This window comes from Triturus cristatus, chromosome 9 (assembly GCF_964204655.1).
Source record: "Triturus cristatus chromosome 9, aTriCri1.1, whole genome shotgun sequence".
NCBI classification, from domain to species: domain Eukaryota; kingdom Metazoa; phylum Chordata; class Amphibia; order Caudata; family Salamandridae; genus Triturus; species Triturus cristatus.
Genome location: NC_140592.1, coordinates 939,594,006 through 939,615,054, shown reverse-complemented (window position 1 = coordinate 939,615,054; position 21,049 = coordinate 939,594,006). Strand labels below are relative to the sequence as shown.

The window sequence follows — 21,049 nt, the reverse complement described above, 5'->3', positions numbered from 1 at the left end:
ACGTGGTGCCTGCCACGTGGTGCAGGGGAATGCTGTGCATACACTTTTACAATTGCGAATGGTGCTGCAGCCAGCAGCACCGTCCGCAATGGTAAAAGGCCAGGATGCGCCCACCAGTATGGCGGGCGCATCCTAATTGGGCCGGTGGGACTGCCGCACGTCTGGAGGGCGGTCCCATCACCGTTATGATGGCGGGCGGACTGATGTCCGCACGCCATCATAATGAGCCTTCAAGTTACTTAACAACATGACTATGGCCAGGAAGCGAGCAAGAAGTTGAGGTGCACAGGACGAAGTGCAACCAGGAGAGCAAGGGAGGTATTCAGGGTCATTGCAACAGTCCTCGCAGCCCAGGTGGTACAACGGGGCCAACTCATCAGTGGCCACCCCGAAAGAGCATAACCAACACTATTGTTATAATCTACATTTTTATAAGTCAAGTATTGATTACATCAACATTTTTTTGGACGTTTGAGTCTGGCTTCATATTTTAACTAGAAAATGAGGGACACAAACAATCCAACAACAGAAACCACGCTGGACTAGAATTTTGTGTATATGTTATGTGTACCTGCTTCTCCCATGGTGTCTTCCAAAGAACATTATAGAACTTAAGTTACTTACATTTTACGTGTAAAAGAACTTGTAAACTCTACTAATATTGTGAGAAATTAATATATTTGATGAGTTGTGCACAGGAAAGCGCGCCATGTACAATTGCTATCTACATCTTGACAAAGGGGAATGAGGCTTTAGTATTTTTTGCAATTTAAATACTTGTTCATCGACTATCGTTCATTATGTGGTATTTTATGTGTCTAAATACATCTTGAGTACAAAGTGGGTTGTGAAACCTCTTACCAATAAAGCATAATGAATCTGTTTATAAATGTTAGATAAGCTTGATCAGATGCCCAGTCTGCTGAAATCAGTAAACTAATTAAAAGCGCATTAAGTGTGATTCATTAATATACAGTTTTGAGCGAATTAGTCTTATAGAAGTTAATATGTGGAACAGTTTACTTTATCTTAGGCGGATTACATATTAATAATCTTATCACTTTCGTCTCAATAAATGCTTTACTTTTGTTTAATAAATTAAATATGTTAATAATATTATTCTCAAGATGTTGCCATGAATCGTATTTGAAATATCCTCTAGTTCACTCATTGGAACAAATGTAAAAAGCATATCAAGGGGCTGATTAGGATGTTGGTCATCCCAGTAGTTTCGAGACCGACCGGTCCGAAACCACAATTACGATGCGACCGCACCATACTCCCATTTCCCAATGGGAGCTTGTGCAGCAGTCGGAAACCGGCGGCAGCACATGCTCCCATTGAGAAATGGGAGTCACTGAAAATCCCTGCACCGTGTGCCAGGCACCTCGTGGTGCCCCTCGGGCCCCAACCGAAGGCCGCGGAGAGAGGGGGCCCTGCTACCCAAAGTTGCTTCCCAACAGGGTTTCCATGTCGGAAAGCCCGACATAGAAAGCCTGTCGGAAACCAACATCATAATCCTGATGGCAGAAACACCGTCCGCAAGGGATTAAGTTTGGTTTCCGACTGGTAGCGGGCTCCATGAGCCCGTCGGAAGCCAGCCGGACTGACTGGCTGGTTTGAATGTCGACCGGCATTTGAAATTCAGACCGACACTCAAATTAGGCCCCAAATGTATTAGCTTCTTACAGTTCTAACAACTGCAGTCTACTTCATTGCTAGGATGTAAGTCTATACCGTGCTACCTTAAATTTGAGGAAGTACCCTGTGCAAGACCATTCAGAAAGTGTGAATCAAGTACTAGTTGAGAAAAGAAAAAAAATCTAGATAATAAAGAAATGCCAATTGATCAAAGATGAATATATCTAAAAGAAAAAAAAAAAGGTTAGGGCAGGAACTGCCTGGAATTTCTGGCATAGATGCTTTAACTACATGGAAAGATTAAGTAGAGATGTTCAACAAGCTGCAATTTATGTCGAAAGCGCAATTTGTACATTATTTTAAAAGGTTTTCAATGCACCAATTATCCTCTGTTTTCGTTGAGAGTAAGTGGAGTCTTTTCGAAATCCCTGTTAATACGCAACATAGTAACAAGGCACTCTGGACTCGGGGATCTCAGAGAAGCCCTGATACGTGAACTATTTATTTACTCCCGGGTTTGTGATCCACCTGTGGAGCACCCTATCTATCCCTCATCGGTAAAAGGCCATAGACCAGTTTTAAAATTGGTTTGTAAGTCAGCAGCAAAGATACCCAATGCCCCAATATCAGTGCTTCATCTGTGCCGGAAGGAGGAAGAGAAAGAGGAAAACAGCAACAAAGGGAGAAAGCAGGAACGAAAATAACTACAAAAGTGTGGTAAAGAGAGAGGCAATGTAGAGTGGTGAGTGACAAGCGTGAGATGAAATGAAGGCAGTCTTGGTACTCATCAACCCGAACATTCGTCATGAGGTGGGCTTCTAAGAAAAACTTTGGGTCCAGGCACTAATTTATTGGTTATAAATTAAGCCCTGGTTTTGGAGGCTGGTAAAGGTGCAAGTTCTGTGCCAGAACAGGTCCTAGTTGTAGCCCTGGGATGGAGATGAATGCACAGTCTGGAGGAGAGTACATAGTGATAGTTCAAGGGGCAGGTAAGCCTAGGGTGAATGAACTCCAAGCATCTGCTGTACCAACAGGTTTTGGGAATGCCAAGCACTTTTTGTCTATCATGTGTACAACAGATATTCACATTTCCATTAAAGAAATGTTTTCGATGATAATAACAAGAACAGTTACTCAGAATAATACAGGTAGGCCAATAGATAATTCCATGCAGTAATTTGTGTAACATGGACTTTGTTCCGACGTCCAATTGTTAGTGTCTGTATTAGGGTGGAAAGGTCATCATCAGTGTGTTCAAAGGACATAGAAAGAAAAGGCTTGTCTGTACTTTGGAGTAGCTTATTAGACAACAACCTCACAAAAAATGTACTTACCTATTTATGGTGGATACATAATCTTCATACAAATGTTATGAATATCCCTAACAGGTGTCGAAATACTACTCTGGAAACTTGGCATTGGCTCTCCAATACCAACCAGGTGGTGCCTTGTGGATTCAGCCATGGAATGGCGGTCAGATATTACAATAAAAGATCATATTAGTGCCAACTGGAGCACTGGCGTCAGTTCCTGCATTTATTCTGCGATCCATCGAGGCGTGCGGGGATGACTGCACGAGCAGGACTGAAAGCGGCAATAACAGCACATAATGTTTGTATACAGTGAAATGTTTTTTTTTAATCATAAACAGCACTATCTCACTAGTGGGAGTAAACTGTGGTAACATCTGAAAGGTGGAGCTGTGCTGGAAGCCACATGTCAACAACTGGCCGTACTGGATACCTATTACGGAGGCAGGGCCGTTTCTACCATTAGGCAAGACTAGGCGTCTGCCTAGGGTGGCAAAAGGGGGTGAATGGCAAAAACATGAGTTTGGGAATATCTAATGCATTAATTCTTCTAGCCAGGATGACAGGTGGAGAGAGTGATGGTAGTAAAAGGGAGGGGGCGGCATTTTTCAATTCTCGCCTAGGGCGGCTAAACACCTAGAAACGGCCCTGTACGGAGGAAATGTTTTGTGACCAGCCTGGCACCTGGAAATGATATTGATAAAGTGAGGAATCTGTGGGAAGATGTATCCATCAGAAGGTGCTTTAATTCCACCCATATATGCTTTACTTTAGCAAAGAACTCAAAGACAAAATGTTTACTTTTCATGAAAATAAATAGCACACAAAGGAGAGCGTTTCTATTCTGCAAACTGTGAACATCTTCGCCAAACAGATTATTAAGCAGAGATTACGGCAAATCAAAAGCATCAAATGTTTACAAGGGGCCACCAGGCAGGAAAACCCATAAGGTTATTCGTAGGCCCCACCCAGGACTCTTTTCTGCCACACTGCCCAGTACCTTTGCTGCCATAACGTTCCAGAGGCAGGTCATAGGGCACGGGAAACGACATGGCCTTCTCTTGGCTGGAGGCAAACACATTCACCTTGACATGAAAGGCATTGGTATCAAGATCCTGAAAAGACATAGAAATACATCAGGCCTACATCCTACAGGACATACATTTAAATCAGCATAACACTCAATCACATAAATCGATAACTTTGATTGCAGCTTTGCATGATCGCCTGTATAAACTAAGATTGAATAGGTTGTTTGCCTCTTTTGTGTATTATCCTACCTTAGCTTCCCATTTTCCCACCTTCTGTTTGTTTGGTCTCCACCCCTGTCACCTGAGGAAGCATTAAAAGCTGAAGGCAAGCTGGAGAAGTGTGTCACTGAGACACACACTAGGTGCAGGACTGGCAGCGGAGTAGATGTGTCTTCACAACCACAACCTGGGGTCGGCAATCATAGAATGAGGGACTACAGCAGTCAGGCTACATGATTTATCGAGCAAGCTTCTAGCACTCTAGCTGTTCTTGTGAATAAGGAGGGCAGTAGCGCCTATGCTAATGCTATGGAGCTGTGCGTAGCTGGCTGCAGAACAGTGGCAACGTCACGCTGTGCCGGTATAGTATATAAAAAGTCATTTTTTTACATTTTCTAGGTCAAAGCATTTACTAGACTACATCTGAAGGTCTCACTTGCTCCTGAACATTTGTGAAAGGGAACTTATTTTAATGTTCTTGTTTTAGGGAATATTAATCCTGGACTTGGGGCAGAGAACATACTACTTTACCTCCTCTATGCTGGACCTTTATAGTAGAATCTTAAGAGGTTCAGCCCCACTCCGGCAAAGATCCAGAAAGCGAGTGTTTGGCTCGTGAGAGGATTAGGAAGAACGCTCTACCACGGGATCATGATGCTATCACAAGTGGATGGAAGGAGCATGGCGTTAGCCTGCAGGGCTCCAATGGAGTGCGGGTGTTTAGAGTAACGTATATTCCAACCACACTGTAATGTTGTAGGACGTGCCGGGCACTAGGACCAAAGCGATACCAAAGGGGATGATGGACGAAGCATTTGAGCAAATCAAACACTCACCCCCAGTCAACTGATCTGGGTTTAATCCATCAGCACTAGGACCGGCACAGGAGGTCTAGAAGTAGGAGGAGAATGGGAGGCGGAACAGAAGGAGTCAGGAGGGCAGAAAGGAGCAGGAGATGAGAAAATGAAGACGTACTAATAATAAAGCTCCCACCGCATAATCAAGTCAGTGTCGTCTCTTCATGAATCGCGACACTACACACACTTCTGCTTGCATCTTGGTATCTGTAACTCTGTCTCATCTGGGCACCAAAAACTTCCAAAACGTTGGGGGCACCAACAACTGTGTGTGTGGAAATCAGAATCACCGCCCCCTGCAGCAAAATCAAAACAGTACTCGTGCACAAGTGCAGAAAGTCACTTGAACACCAGCTACATGCCAAACTGTAGGTAGCACAGAACCCTGTAGTGCAACCGGTTGACTGACTAACTCAGCATGAACATATTTCACAGGCAAGAAAAATGTTTGCTGGCTCCGAGTTCTCAGAAAGGTTCTTCAAAAATGCCTGGTTGATGGATTGACTCTGGGAAGGCACCAGAGCTGCTCACAGTTTACATTTCCTGGAACACCCAGAGGGCGAGCTGTGATGAGAAAACTAACTTCGTCTAATAAGTTGTGGAACTGGCTATAAAAACATACAATTGTACAATAGCAGGGTATGAGTTTAATAATGTCAGAGCACATCAAAGCCACAAACAGCCAGCTTTAGTAGCAATAAACACACACACACACACACACACTGCTAGCTCGTAAAGGCTGTAATGTCCAGTTACACAAGCCATGTGAATTGACCTTGGAGGGAGAGTATTCTACACACCATAATCCCTGCATACCAGCACCTGGACAGTGCTTCTATCAAGCAAAATGCAAGCGTCAGTCACTGTATGTGCCCCGGTATTTATATATGAGTTAACACTTCCCTTTAGTCTTCCTCTAGATGTCCATGACCTTAACAGAGCGAAAGACACACAATTGATGGACGGAATGCAGAACAAATCAAAACATTCACCCCCAGTCAAGAGATCTGGGTTAAATCCATCATTCTTTTGCTCACCATGCCACCCCAGTACAGACCTGGCATATGCAAATCAGTCTTGACCCTGTGCCTCATGGGAGCAGTCCAGCCCGAACTGCCAAGCCAGGTCCTCCCTGGACCGGAAACAAGCATCCTAGGACCGGTTTCGGGGTTTCACCCCTCTTCAGCCAGGATAGCTTGATTCCGGTGGCACAGTGAGCCCAGGACCCACGTCTGGGCATACCTGGCGCACATAGGGCGAGAATGCGAAAGACACACAATTGATGGACGGAATGCAGAACAAATCAAAACATTCACCCCCAGTCAAGAGATCTGGGCGGTTCGGGCTGGACTGTTCCCATTGGGCACAGGGTCAAGACTGATTTGCATATGGCTGGGTCCAAACTGGAATGGCATTGTGAGCAAAAAAACGATGGATTTAGGCCCAGATCTCTGTACTGGGGTGAATGTATAACATTGTTCTGCATTCTGTCCATCAATAGTTCTTTTGGCAATTGTCACCCCGAGTGGGTCGGGTATGCTCAGACGTGAGTCCCGTGCTCTCCATGCCACTGAAATCAAGCTATCCTGGCTGAAGAGGGGTGAAACCCCGAAACCGGTCCTAGGATGCTTGTTTCTAGTCCAGGGAGGGCCTGGCAGTTTGGGCTGGACTGTTCCCATTGGGCACAGGGTCAAGACTGATTTGCATATGGCTGGGTCCAAACTGGAATGGCATGGTGAGCAAAAAAACGATGGATTTAGGCCCAGATCTCTGTACTGGGGTGAATGTATAACATTGTTCTGCATTCTGTCCATCAATAGTTTTTGCATGACCTTAACAGAGGCGGAAACCAAGACACTGGGAGATAAAGTAATATTTTTAGAATCATCGGTGAGCTTGACTCTGGATGGACTAAGATAGTGCTAGGCTATTCTGGGTTCAGGGTAGGACTGGGCACTGCTGTAGGGAGAGGCTCCAGGAGGGTTTGGCAATACACTGTCATCTATAGGGTGCCAGGCTGTGCTCATCTCTGTTCCGGGCTTTGGGTTGGGATTTACTGGGCGGTTCTCTAGGTTGGGCAGGATATGGGTTGTGATGGGATAAGCATCATGCTCTGTTCTAAATTGAGCTATGGACAAGATGATGCAGAGATATAGCAAGATGCTTAGTCACCACAGCCAAACCAAGCTCAATGGATAAAAATAAAATCAGTCAAAACAAAAAAGCTGGCAAAGCAGCTCCATGGGCTGAACCCACGCAGAGGCTTGGAGGTAGCCAGCCTACGACAGACTCATCCTGAACATCCCACGTCGCAGCCACATCACCGGCCACCTGAGAGACCTTCAATGGCTACCTATCAACAAAAGAATTACCTTCAAGTTCCTCAGGCACGCCTATTAAACCCTCTACAACGCCAGACCTGCATACCTCAAGCACCACCTCTCCTTCTACACTCCCACCAGGCATCTCTGCCTAACTGGCCCTGGCCACCATCCCATCGATCCACAAGATCACTGCTGAAGAAATATCCTTGTCCTACCTCGCAACGAAGACCTGGAACTCAATGCCTCTACATCTCAGGCAATCACCTTTACTGCCTCAATTCAGAAAGAACGTCAAGACCTGGCTCTTAAACTGAACAGCAGATCCCCCGCACCTTCAGTGTCTTGAGACCCTAACGGGTGAGTAGATGCGCTTTACCAGAAACCTGACTGATGCCCCGGTTAAGAAGACAAAGTGCTGGTTTTGTGATCTGTTGGTTCCGAAGCCGTGGTGCAGGGTTTCTTCACGCAGTCGAAGGGATACGTTGATCTTCCTTCTGCAGTGGCGCCGATGTGATGGTTCCGATGGCAATGCGCTGATTCGGAGTGCAACGTGCCTGTTCTGTTCTTGCAACAATGGTGATGTGTTGATTCTTTTCTAACTGCAGAGGATGCACGGCCTGGTGGTTTAGTGGACTAATGCAGCCACTGTAGGGGCATGTGTTCGACCTCATGCTCACAGGTTTTTCTTAACACTCTTTATTGGCATTTTACAGCATATTCCTGTAGTAGTTCACATATGACATATAACATTTTGAGTATTTCTTCTGTTGCAGGATCAAAATTAAATTGAACTCTATTGCAATAATAACTATATCCTTCTTCCACAAACATAACTCTCCCCTTCCTACCCACCCTTTTGTGCCTCGGTGTCTTATGTCTGAACTCGTCAGGAGTCCGAAAACCATCAGCCGACGTGCAGTACCATGCAACCATCCATCCCAGTTCTTATTCCGGTGTTTGCTGTGAGTCTTCCCCCCCACCATCTATCTCCCCTTCTTGGTAATCTCTCAAGTCTGCAATCATCGCGAACCATGCCAGCGCATCCTCCTCAAGTCTATCATCTTTCCTTATATGTTTCATCCGGATCAATTAGACTGCTGCCTACTTTTTCATATCTCGCATCCATTTACTTTGACTGGTGGTATCGGGCTAAGCCACGAGATTGCTATCCTTCTCTTTTGCAATCACCAACCCTAATAGCACAAACCTTCTACACAATTTTTTCTTTTTCTGGGTAGGAATTAGATTATTTAGGGCTGAACATATCGTCCTGCGAATGGACCATCCAGTTACTTTGTGTAAAGGGCTCAAGCTCCTGCATTTCCATACCATGTGCACAAAGCGTGTTGCTGCTTCCCTGCACCTAGGGCAGGTGTTTGATCATTCTGGATAAATTTTACCTAGCCTATGTGGGGTTAAATATACTTGGTATAAAATGTTATATTGGATTAACTTAAAGCGTGCATTGGAGCAAACTTTGCGGACTCCAGCATGCTCTTTCGCCCACTCTCGTGCTGTTATGGGTTCCTCCGATACCTCCTCCCATCTTGCCTGGACCAGAAGGGTCATGACCCAAAATCATCTTGAAGAGCCCTATAGATATGGGAGATTAAGCGTCGCCCACTCGCCATTGGATTTATAGTGATGACAGCTGTACAGGGGGGCTCCTCTGGGAAGTAATTCCATATCCCCCTAGCAACTGCCGTAATCTTACCATACTGTAGGAATTGTCCCGCACCCAGGTCAAAGGTGGCCACTGCCTCCTCTTGGGTCATAAATGCACCATTATTGTACAGATCCCCCATTGTAAGCCACCTCCCGTCTTTTCACCACTGGCCAGTCATGGACTCTGCAATTTTTTGAACGGTTTTATGACCCACAGTGGCATGTCAGGGGAATAGGGTGCCTTCCAGATTACTCTCCTAACTGCGTCTTCCCAGACTCTTGCCACATATCTAATCATGTATGGGTATTCGTTCGGAACTACGGCTTGCATCATGAGTAACTGTGATATAGTACTACTACCATAGGTGCCCTCCAACAGGGGCTTCTCCCAATTACTACCTTCATCCAGCCAGTAGACAGCATATTGCAGTTGGGCCGCAATATAGTATAGATGCATACAGGGGATCTCCACTCCCCCCCCCCCCCTCCATCCACTTCCATTGTAGAGTGTCTAATTTTACACGTTTCCGTTTATTCCCCCACAGCAACTCTGCCAATAAGCTATCTAGTGCCAAATATGATTATGGGATTTTGTAGAAGGAGTGTTGTAGAGTGTAGAGGCAGCAGGGTAGTATTATCATTTTTATGATTGCCACCTTTCGTATGAGAGGCAAGGACTGTCAGAATCCTACTGAAGCGCGCACACCTATTAATACTCTCCCTATGTTATGCTCCAAGAACATCAGGGGTGAATGCCATAACTGAATTCCCAAGTACCTCATACCCTCTTTTTTCCATGGCAAGCCCACTTCAGGGTATGCGCCATTTTGCCGATAGGGACTATTAACGATTTTCCAGGGTTAATGTGAAGTCCAGAGAAATCTCTGTAATTCATTTAATAGGGCTGAGACCACCCGGGATGGGCGTCTTAGGTACACCAACATGTCATACGCATACAGGGAGAAGACATGTGTGGTATCCCCCATGGGGATTCCATCTCCCTCCATATTTTTTCTGTGTGGTGTAGCTAGAGGCTCCATCACCGTGGCGAATAGCAGTGGCGACAAAGGGCATCCCTGTCTTGTTCTTCTAGACAGGGTGAACTTATCGGATACCACCCCCTTGAGTGGCACCCGGCCATCGGATTCATATACAGCAACTCAACCCAGCGGAGAAACCCCTGTTACATTCCCATCTTTTGGAGGACAGCCGAAATGTATGCCCACTCCACCGAGTTGAAAGCTTGCTCAATATCCAACATAGCCAGGGCACAGTCCTCATGTTGTATTTTCGGGGTATGCCATATGTGTGCAAGTCTTCTCAGGTTATGTGTGGTGTTTCTCCTGGGTATAAATCCTGTGTATAAATTAGTCTTGTATTATTTTTGGGAATGTAGCTAATTTGGTTTGGCAGGCAGTCGCTATGTGGTGAGCTAAAGTATCTCAATTGCTCGCTGGGTACAGACCGTTTTCCCATAACTGTCCTGCAGTTGCACGATAGGAGATGGGGCGGATTCAGATTTAATCAGTCTCGCTAACAGGACCCCGGCCTTATCACCTTCAATATTGAGGCACTGTCGATATGCTATATATTTATGTTTTTCCTATCTGCACCAGGAGGCTATACGTTCTTCCCGTACTTTTCCCCAATCCTCTAAATCTTGCAGATTCCTATGCAGGGCAACCTCCGGGCAACCTAGCCTCTGCTCCTGTCCTCGAATGTCCTGCTCCAGTTGTTGTCTAACTCCATAGGTAGTCTTAATGGCTACACCTTGGATCACAGCTTTCACGGCCTCCCATTCTGTTGCCCTGGTGGATACGGTCCCCCAGTTTTCATTGCAGTAATGAGTGATGGCTTCCTTAAGGGTGGCTTCATACGGAGGTTCTAGCAGCGCTTCCACGCGCAGGTGTCATAGTGGTATCCCCAGTTGCCCCACTCCCGTTTTGAGATTCAGTAGGAGCGGGGAATGATCTGACAGGTATCTGGGTAAGTATGAGATCTCAAACACCCCCGGGGTCAATCCCGAACAGATACAGCAGTAATCTAAACAACTGAATGTATTTGTTGCAGGGGCGTGACAGGAGAACGCTCTTTTCAAAGGGTTACGCGTTCGCCATATGTCCGGTGAGTTGCAGGCCAGTTAGCATATCAACTATTACCCTAGTTGTTCGAGGTTTAGTATTCTCTTTGGGCGGGTCCATGTCTAGCCGCATGTCTAGAACACAATTAAAGTCTCCTAATAAGATCACCTCCGCTCCCAAGAATGGGGCAGCCACCTCCATCAGTTTTGTAAAAAAGTCGGGACTATCTGTATTGGGGTGTAAACATTTATGAAACATATCTCCCATCCCTCCCACGTCCCGTATATTATCATGTAGCGTCCTTCCGGATCTGTCGCATGCTGTTTGTGTTGGAAGGGTGTCCGGGGAGCCACCCATATAAGTGTCCCCCTAGCAAACCCAGAGTAGGAAGTGGCATACATCTGGCCTCTCCATTATCTCCGAACACATTTCTTGCAGACATGCAATCGCCACTCTGTAGCGTTTCAAGTATTCTAGTAACCTTCTCCGATAATTTGCCATACCACATATATTCCATGTTATAATTTTCAGCTCATCCTCACAGGTTTAAATCCTGGTGGGTCCACTCAACCTTTCATCCTCCTGAGGTTGATAAAATGCGTACCATTGAGGTGGGTAACAATTAACATCTGTTATTCAGAGCCAAGATACCTTTGGGTGAACATGCACTTTACAAATAAAAGTTATTTTATGCAGAGAATGCGTTGGCTTCACTGAAACAAGCACCTGGGTCCACTTCCAATGAACCAGGCACAGGAGCAGGATGGAAGACTTTGATGTACCGGAGTCTTCTAAGAACAGGAGGCTAGTCAGCTAGCCGTTGGAGTCACTGTGGGTCAAGTGATGGTCCAGTCAGCAAGAGTAGCAGGCAGCAGGGCAGCACAGCAAGGCAGCAGTCTTCCAGAACAGCAGTCCAGCAAAGTGGCAGTCCTTAGCATAGCAGTTCTTCTTCTTGCAAGCTGGTTTCAGGTCCAGAAGTGTACTGATTTGGTAGGGTCAGAGGTCCATCCAGTTGTGCCTTTGAAGTGGGGGTGACTTCAAAGACGGGTATTTGAAGTGCACACAGGTCCTTTCTTCCTGCCCTGACTCCAGGCTCACTACGGGGGTTGGGGGGATGCAGCACTTTATGACTGGACAGAGCACATACTATTCGCTGCCATCAATCAACAGTTGACAATCATCAGCAGAGTGCCCAGTCTAAGTTTTAGTAGCAGTTAATTTACAGGCCCTTTGCACATGTAGTGCACTTTACTAGGGATCTATAAGTAAATTAAATGTTCCAATTGTGGATACATCAATCAAACCATGTTTAGGGGGGGGGGGCACATGCACTTTAGCACTGCTTAGCAGTGGTAAAGTGCTCAGAGTCCTAAGCCAACAAAAAGAATCATCAGAAATATGAGGCAAGCAGGCAAAACGTTTTGGGAAGACCACCCTAAGGCTGTCAGGACCGAATACAGAAATGAGCCCCCTACATCTCAAAAGCCAAAATACCGGTCGGTAACGGTATAATTACCGAAAATCGTCCGTTACCGACCGGTATTTGGCTACCTACATGAGGCCCATATTGTGGTATTTCAGGGTGTTTTTCAGGAACAGCATATTCGCACTAACCATTAGCGGCGGTGACAAAGAAACCAGAAATAGTAAAGATTATTTGAAGATGCGACCATCGACCCAATACATTTTTTTCTGAATGCTGAAGATATGCTCCTGTTTGGGTCCTAAATGGAGTCATATAATGTAGAGATGTTTAATGGATTCAGTGTGCTTCAGAATATAAACTCAATTACTAAAATAAACAAGCATTTGCAATGCAATAGGTCTCGCATATGCAAGAGTTTGAGCTATTGGCATTGTAAATTGCAATGCCTTTTTTTTATGTTTTGAAAACCAGCAAGCAGCGCATAAACACGCATTTTGTGCCTTGCTTAGGAGAAGCATGGCTGGCAGTAAAAGAGACGCAGTTACTTCCAGCCTTGCCTTGTCTGCCTCTTGGAGGCTTGCAAATGCGAGACCTATTGCATTGCAAATGCTTGTTTGTTTGTCGCACCTTGAAAGCAAATATCATGTTCGCAGGTTTTCATAGACAACTCCTGGCTCCTTATCATAGCTTCCCTGCGCAGCATACTGTGTCCTGTTCTTACCTGCTCCTAGTACCTATATATTTCCCCCTCGCATTCGTAATTCTGTCCCGGATCTACGCCTCTCTTCAATTGTGCTCTGAGTCCACTAGTGTGCTAGCCCGTGCCTCCACACCTCAAGTCCCCGACTGCTTGTGCATCTTCCCACGCAGCTCTTGTGCCAATCTCCAGGTCTCGTGATCATGCTTGCTCCCGCATCTGAGCTCTGCAGCGCTTTACATTAGCTACCTTAAGTGGTCTTCTCCTAGAGTCTAGACTCTACAATGGTTCATGATTGCTTGCCTTATTTCTTTCCTAGTGAAAAATCTTTAGAGGTGCGTCTTGACCCCCTTACACCAACTTCCCTTCAAGCTACATTCAGGGCTGGACTGGGAACCGAAACCAGGCCTGCAAACTGCTCGGCCGCCCCCCCGGAGTGGGGGAGGTGGATGGTTCATTGCGGCCAAGCTGTTTGATAGAGCCGGTTTTGGCCGAGTTTGTTACAGGGGGCCGATATTGCCGGCCCCCGGTAAATAAAAACGACCCCTCAAAAGCCCAAAACTGGCCCGACCCTAGCGGCCCACGGGGAAAACACCCGGTGCCCGCTACGGCGAGTCCGGCCCTGGCTACATTCCCTTGTCCATGCAGTTTTCCAATCTAAAATGTGAAACTGTTTCGGCGTAAGAAGATTTGGAGGTGAAGTGTCAGTTGGTGTTGAAAGACGTAAGAAACTGTCTGGAGGAAAACAGTGAAAAAATGAATAAGCGTTGCATAGAGCAAAAACAGGAATACAGGAACAGAACTCACTTTTTATGAAAAGATATGCAGAAATACACATGAAGGTTACAGAGAGCACGGTGTTGTAAAACGTGGTCCGCGTTGTCAAAGTGGCACAGGAGGCTGGATACTTAAAGAGCACGATGTTACAGAACTGTGGCATTATCCTTAAAGTGACACAGGAGGCCACATACAAAGGAGGATTAGAGAGAGCATAGTGTTAAAGAACTGGAGTCGAGGTAAGAAACAAACGAGGGTTACAGCATAGTGTTAAAGAGGCACAGAATGCAACAAGCGCAGGAAAGATACTGAGAGCATAGTGTTACAGAAGTTCGAAAGTATTGTCAAAGACGGTTCAGGAGGCAACAAAGGAAAGTTAGAGAGCATAGGTTTGCAGAACTTGGACCTTGTTGTCAAAGGGGCACAGGAGGCACAAGGGAAAAATTAGAGAGCGTGGGGTTTAAGAACCTAGTCTGTATAAGCAGTGGCATAACGAAAGTTTAGGGGGACCCACCTTCAAGGTACATGGAGGGTCCCCACTCCAGATTCAATCCGGGGCTCTCAGGCCAGAGTACTGTGCTGAGGAGACCCCCTGCAACTCGGGGCCCCCCCTGCACAACAGGGGTCTGACTTACACCCCTGCGTATATGCACACATGAGGCAACAGGCATCACCCATCCCCACTCCCGAAACCCATTCAAAAGCAGGCTTGGGGGTACACACAGGTGGACGGCGTCCACCCACTATTTTCACTGGGTGGACTCCGTACACACTGCCAAGAAGTTGGGCCCCACTGAATAATGTACTTAATTCGTCCTGGTGTCATTTTCAAACACCAGGACACATTCAGCAGTGCCTGCACGTAGTTTGCTTTCGATAAGCAACAACGTGCAGGCGGGAAGGGGTGTTTTTATTTTGGACTCTTGCTGGGCCCATAACAAAGGCCCAGTTTGAGGGGCCATCAGGCCTCTTTTTGTTTGAGTCTCCTGGTTGGGAGCAGTCAGGAACCTCACAGCTAGAAGCAACTGCAGCAGAGATTAAACAAAGGCTCACACCTTGGTAGCACTACACACATACCTTAAAGAGGCAGCTTTTCACTTTGTTCATGCTCTGTTTACAAGCTATGCATGCACTGTAAGAATGTCAGATGTGTTGGTCTTTCCCAGTATTTACACAAAATAAATGTAATTTATATAGCGCTTACTACCCCTGAGGAGGCGTTGAAATAATTTAAGTACCAGTATGTTTTCATGTATAGTGCTACTCATCCTAATGCAAGGTGTCAGAGCGCTTTACATCACACTTACATATTCTATTTACAATAAATAATATGCATTTGTAAATCATTGTACATAAAACAGTGGGGGATTACAAGACGTAGAAGTTGCATATCATCTTCCATAGCTCACTGTGCTATATTAAAAGGTTTACAATGCAACTGCAAGTAACATAAGGATCTGTGTTCAAAGCAGAAACACACGTACCTAGCTATATAAAATAAAATCTGTCATTTGCATGTTACATGATATGCTTTGCATTAACCCTCTATGCTACTTTGAGTCAAAACTGGGGCTAGACAATACACAGATCTGTCCTGCAAGTGCATTAACCTTCATCCAGAGACATCTTACAATTATTATTCATTTAGATTTACTGTAACACACAGATCTCTGCCGCAGGTGCCTTAACCCCATAAGATATTTTAAAATACAGTTTTTGCAACCAATTAACCAGAACAGATTTACTGTCAGTTTTCTTCTTGTTGCCACTTTCTTTGTGGCAGAGTTTAAATAAAGATAAATGTATACGTTGAGGCCCAGATTTTGTTTCAGGGTTAAGTCACTTTTCTGGCACAACCCTGACATACAATCTGTTTTGGGATGTACAGTACCACACATTGCCCTGCCTTGCATTGCATTGCCTTGTGTCAGATAGGCATTATATGGGTGCTGCTAGGGCGTCACTGAGCATCCATCGATGTATTTTGACACAGAACCATATTTACAAAGACTTGTAAATAGAGGTTTGCACCAAACCGGCGAGTCTACCTGAGGCTGGCAGAGCAAGAAGAAACATATCCATTTCTCCTCGTTATTTCCTCTTTGCTTGTATGCTGCATTCTGCGGCACACATACAGAGAGGAAATACCCTCCTAGAATAGCTTTTGCGTGGCTTTGGGGAAAGGAAAATACTCAAACGTTTTCTTAGAGTCCTATTGCTGAATGCCAAGGTTGCAGTAACATTTTTTTTTCAATACCCTAAAATTGCTTATTCTTGCAGGTTCTTTTTTCAGCCCCTTTTATGAATTCATCATTGTGTTCTTATCTCTCTCCTATCTTCCTTTCCTGTCTTTCTCTCTTGCTTTGAGTCATAGTTTGTTGGTGAAAAATGAGACCCAATCTCATTAAATGAGTGCAGGTGGGTAAGGCGGAGTATGAATACTTTGCATAGCAGAGTGGTCTCACCTCTGGAGAGCGCAGGCAGCTAAAGCAATCACATCTACATGGGAATGAGCTGCATATGAAATATTATGCCTGGTTGAGTAGGCTGGTGGTGGAGTTAGTTTGTTCTATTCTTGGGTAAAGGAAGCTTTATGCTGACAAAAGGCAACATTGTTTTATGTGAAGCTTACAAAAGTGTGAATCTTCTGCCTAAATCAGGAGGGATTGGATGTATACTCGTAATGCGCTCAAATGTACTCATGATGAACCTGCTAAACATATATGTGAGGGCTTAAGATCTGATGTCACTTCTTGTGATGCCACTTCCTGTAAAGTTGTGGCTTGTGATGCTACTTCCTATGATGTCAATTCCTATGATGCCATGTGTGATGAATGCGCCGTGATTTCACTTGCAAACTGCCCAACTAGGTTAGTCCCCCCACTTCTGTTTTTAGGACTTGTGCCCTGGAAGGAACTGTACTGTCCATTTTGTGCGTGTGCTCCATGGCCTTTTAAACGGGCCGCTAAAGTTCCCCTTGGTGCACGGCAAAATAGCCCTAAGCTAAGTGAGTGCTGACAGCATAAAACCAAATGAGGGGTACACAGATAGTGCTTTGAGAGGCCTGCTGTGCGCTTGCAAAAAATACTGACAGCATGTCACGAGCAGAGTATTGAAGCGCACCCTGCCTCTCAGCCCTTGACGTGGGCCCACATTGCGCCTATGAAAGTAAAACATGGAGTACACTGTTGCATGCGTCCCTGAGACAAATGCATTGTTCTTAGGAAAACAAGTTCGAATCCTGTGCTTTAATCTGTAATAAATTGAGTGCGATTAAACGTAGTATAAGGAGCTTGTGTTATTTTTTTTTTTTTTTTTTTTTTTTTTAAAAAACCTTTATTTGTGCATAGTAAAAGAACAAATACGGGCCTACAACCATCAGGCCGGCCACAATACGGTTGAGCACAGAGACAAACAATACATCCCCTGTGCGTCAAGGTCAAGATTAGCAACGATTCAGGATTCATACACTGGAGGGATCCTTGACACCGGGGGAAGGAGAAGTGAAGGTTAATTTTAAGGTTTTCAAAAAAATTTTTATCGGGAAAAAAGTCAGTAAAGGATAGAAACAAGGAGATTCGAGTCCGCAAGTCGGCTTCATACACTGGAGAGCAGCAGCATCATTAAAACAGCCATAGAAAATCTCATACAGTAAGGCGATGCAATTAGATAACAGGATCATCACAGTAGTAAATACGCACCCCCTAAAAGCCGCCCCCACTCAATCCACCCCACACCCGGACCCCGAATCGAAACAAGTATAGCGCAGAGACATGAAAGAAAGAGGCCCATAGAACTAAAAAAGAAACAGTAAATTACCCCCCCACCCTACACCAATGCGGAGGCTATGGCCTACCCCCCCCCCCAGCATAGTGCCTGTCGCCCAATGAACCCGAAATATAGACGAGAGAGAAAGTAGGAATAGAGTAAAGAAACTAAGAGAAGAAAGAAGAAAGGAGGCGGGGAGGAGCCCACGTATCCTCAGGAGCGCCCGACACCACCGGCCAACCAAGCCTCCACACACTGAAACCCCACTACACCCAAAGGCGGTCGTGGGAAGATAGCATGTAACACCACGGAAATGAAGGCAGACAGATCGCGACGAGTGCGCACAACATAAGTAGACAATTCCAGTCCCAGTCCAGCCCGGCCGTGAAGCCATGATGATAGAAAGTAATCTAGCCCTGGCCCGATCGCGGGCGTACGATTAGACCCGCCCCCTCGTGAATGCCCCGCATCCCGAACAGACAAAGACAATATGGCCACTTGGGAGAAGATGGAGAAGTAGAGTCACAAAATGGCCGCCGATCATCTATTGAGGTCCCCTTGCACACCATATAAAATCCAGACCTGGCTTGTAAAGTACATGAGTTCCACATAAAAGGAGTCGTAGGCCACCGTGAACAGTTCCTCGAGGTCGCCAGGTGTAGTTCAGCTGGAAACTCCTGCGGGCACGGTGAGGCAGGCAACAACAAAGCAGGCAGCAATGACCGGGGAAACAAAGTATCTGCCATTGAGCAGGAGAGCGATTGATCCTGAGCGCCGGGAAAGCCAAATGCAGACACCAGTGTAGCACCGTTATACCCAGTCGTTGCTTCCCCGCAGGAGGACCACAGCACTGGCAGACTCACGTCTTGTTGATCACAAACGGGGCGCTCACGGCCCGCAGCAGACAGTGTAGAGTCGAACCGCTCACTCAGCTTTTGCAAGCCGACACACAATTGCAGACGAAAGTCCCGCAGGGCAGCCAGAACGGAGCCGTATGTCAGCGGAAGCTGCGTCCCCCCAACGGCAGCAATCCGGGACGGCACTGGGGAGCTGGAGTCTGGTAGAGGGAGGGCGAAGCGGGCAGCGGGCGAGACCGGAGCATCACCCCCCAGCAGCGAGCAGGCAATCAGCGCCATGTTTTACCGTTGAACGGTACCGTGGCCAGGGGGGGGATCGTGACAAGGAGGCAATTCCCAACAGGTCTGCGCCGCAACAGGTGAAAGCCAGCAGTCTCTTCCCCTCCCTCAGGCTCTCTTTGCAGCCGACTAGACCATAGAAGAAGGGGGTCTGCAGCCTTCTACAGCGTGGTCCACAGAGCGGGGTAGGAGACCCGCCACACCGGGGCTTACCCTCTGGCTCCAGCCCATCAGATGCAGGGTACAGGAGGTGTCCGGGCGTCTCTCTCCCGGCTCTTCTGGCGACCGTGCGTGGCGTGAGGCGGGATCGGGACCTCGGGCTCAGATTTGCACCAGCGGGTCCGGTGACTGCAACGATTCCAGGGGGCCGGCCGAGGCCACAGTAGAGCAAGGGTCCAGGGCGGGGAACAAAGGCACCAAAAACTCCGGCATCCGGGCGGGCTAAGACTTCGGGAAAGCGGCGGCGCAGTCAGCGCATCGTCGCACACGTTGCACCTCGAAAATCGGCAAGGATAGGAATCAGGATGATAGTCCGAGGCCAAGGGCCGACGGAGCCGGGCGCTCAAGCGACTGCTCCGGTCGCCATCTTGGCTCCTCCCAGGAGGAGCTTGTGTTATTAACAGAGTTTAAAACTGTAGATGTGTAGTAGAATAGGTTGCTTTATTAAACACACTTAAGCTTTTTAACATTGTTGACATTTTAGTGTTGTTTAGATTTACTAACTCTGCTTAACGGCTGCATTATATCTAGCTAAAAAGCCTGCCATGTTTACGTGGATTTTACCCGATAAGACAGACTGCGGGCCAGGTGCCATTTTTGTTGGGTAACCTTTAATGCGTTTAACTTTTAATCAGGATATTGTGCACCTTGATGATCCAACTTATGTGAGTCCCATGAAAGGGATTTGCATTATTCAAACTTCCCAGGGCAATTAAAACTTACCTCGAGCACGAAGGAATTTAGACCCTTGTGGTACTCTTTGTACTTTTGTCCTCTTAGAACTAAGCCTGCACCAACAACATAGGTCTTCAGTGATTGGATCATCCCGTTTGACGTAAGCAGCCACTCAGTAAAGGTAGCTTTTGTTTCCAGGAAAGACTGAAAGAAAGCTCAATCTCTGTGTGGACGGTGTACCTGGTATTCCTCAAAATGTGGTACCATTTAAACAGTCGGCTTTTCCTCTCACCGGCTATGCCTGGATGATTTCACTGCACACGGTTTTTATTTGACATATGTGGTGCCAAATGTCCGTACGACATGTCGGCATTATATGAAAAGTGAATATTTTTCAGCACAGTACTAATATTTATTTCCTATTTTGTTTTCTAAAAATGAATAGCCTTTAGAAGTATTTTGTGTTCACAGTGAAAACATGAATAGTGAGGTTTCTTCCGGTCTCGTTGAGACTCCAAATATACCTAAACGAGTACATGTATAACCATACATGGTCTCATGGAGGAGGCGGGGCTTGAGGTCTGGTTGGTGAGGGTGGGGGGGAACAGACATGAGGGCCCGTGTTGTTATTTAAAGCGGGCGCCCATGTTAAGGATAAGGCGGGCACCCATGTTGTTGATATAAAAGCACAAATAATAATGTAAAGTGCGGCCATGCTGCTTAAATAAACACAAACGTTTCCAGCTGAAGCAGTGCATGTCCCGCCTACAGTAAGGGAAACTCATTAAAGAAAATAGTGCCTATAGACTAAATAACACGTACCGTGTAACAACAGAAGTAAAAGGGCCAGTAGCCATGGGAGGTTACAAATGAAGATAAGGCGGTACTAAGGAGGGACTAACAAGCCTATTTACGAATCAGAAGCCTGCGTTTATGAAGGACAATGACACAAGACAATGACAAATATGGGTGGACAGTGGGCGGGGAGACTCTTCCATACTCCAGTACAGCACGTCTCGCAGAGCAACGCATGTGCACTGACTAGGCTCGACCTAAAAAGAGGCTCTGCCTATTACAAGGGTATGTATGTATGTACAGGAAATGTATTTCCAAGCTGAAATAGTAATTGGTCCACTGGTCTTTTCAAATGTTTATGGGTACATATAGGAAATGGTATTTGTAATGAAGTTAGCAGTCTAGTAGCTGGGGGCGGAGCGAGTTGG

General features: G+C 46.2%; 1 protein-coding gene across 5 annotated transcripts in view; it reads right to left on the bottom strand.

Annotated features, from left to right (window-relative positions):
- Nucleotides 1–21,049, bottom strand: part of TDP1 (tyrosyl-DNA phosphodiesterase 1) — a 984,975-nt gene that overhangs the window by 143,441 nt on the left and 820,485 nt on the right. For 4 of the 5 annotated variants that reach the window (XM_085626518.1, XM_085626520.1, XM_085626519.1 and 1 more), the window contains one exon: nucleotides 3,952–4,066. In XM_085626518.1, coding sequence (XP_085482644.1) covers nucleotides 3,952–4,066 — 115 coding nt within the window. Of the gene's footprint in view, nucleotides 1–3,941; nucleotides 4,067–21,049 lie in introns of all 5 variants that reach the window. The other variant, XM_085626517.1, reaches the window with a different exon arrangement.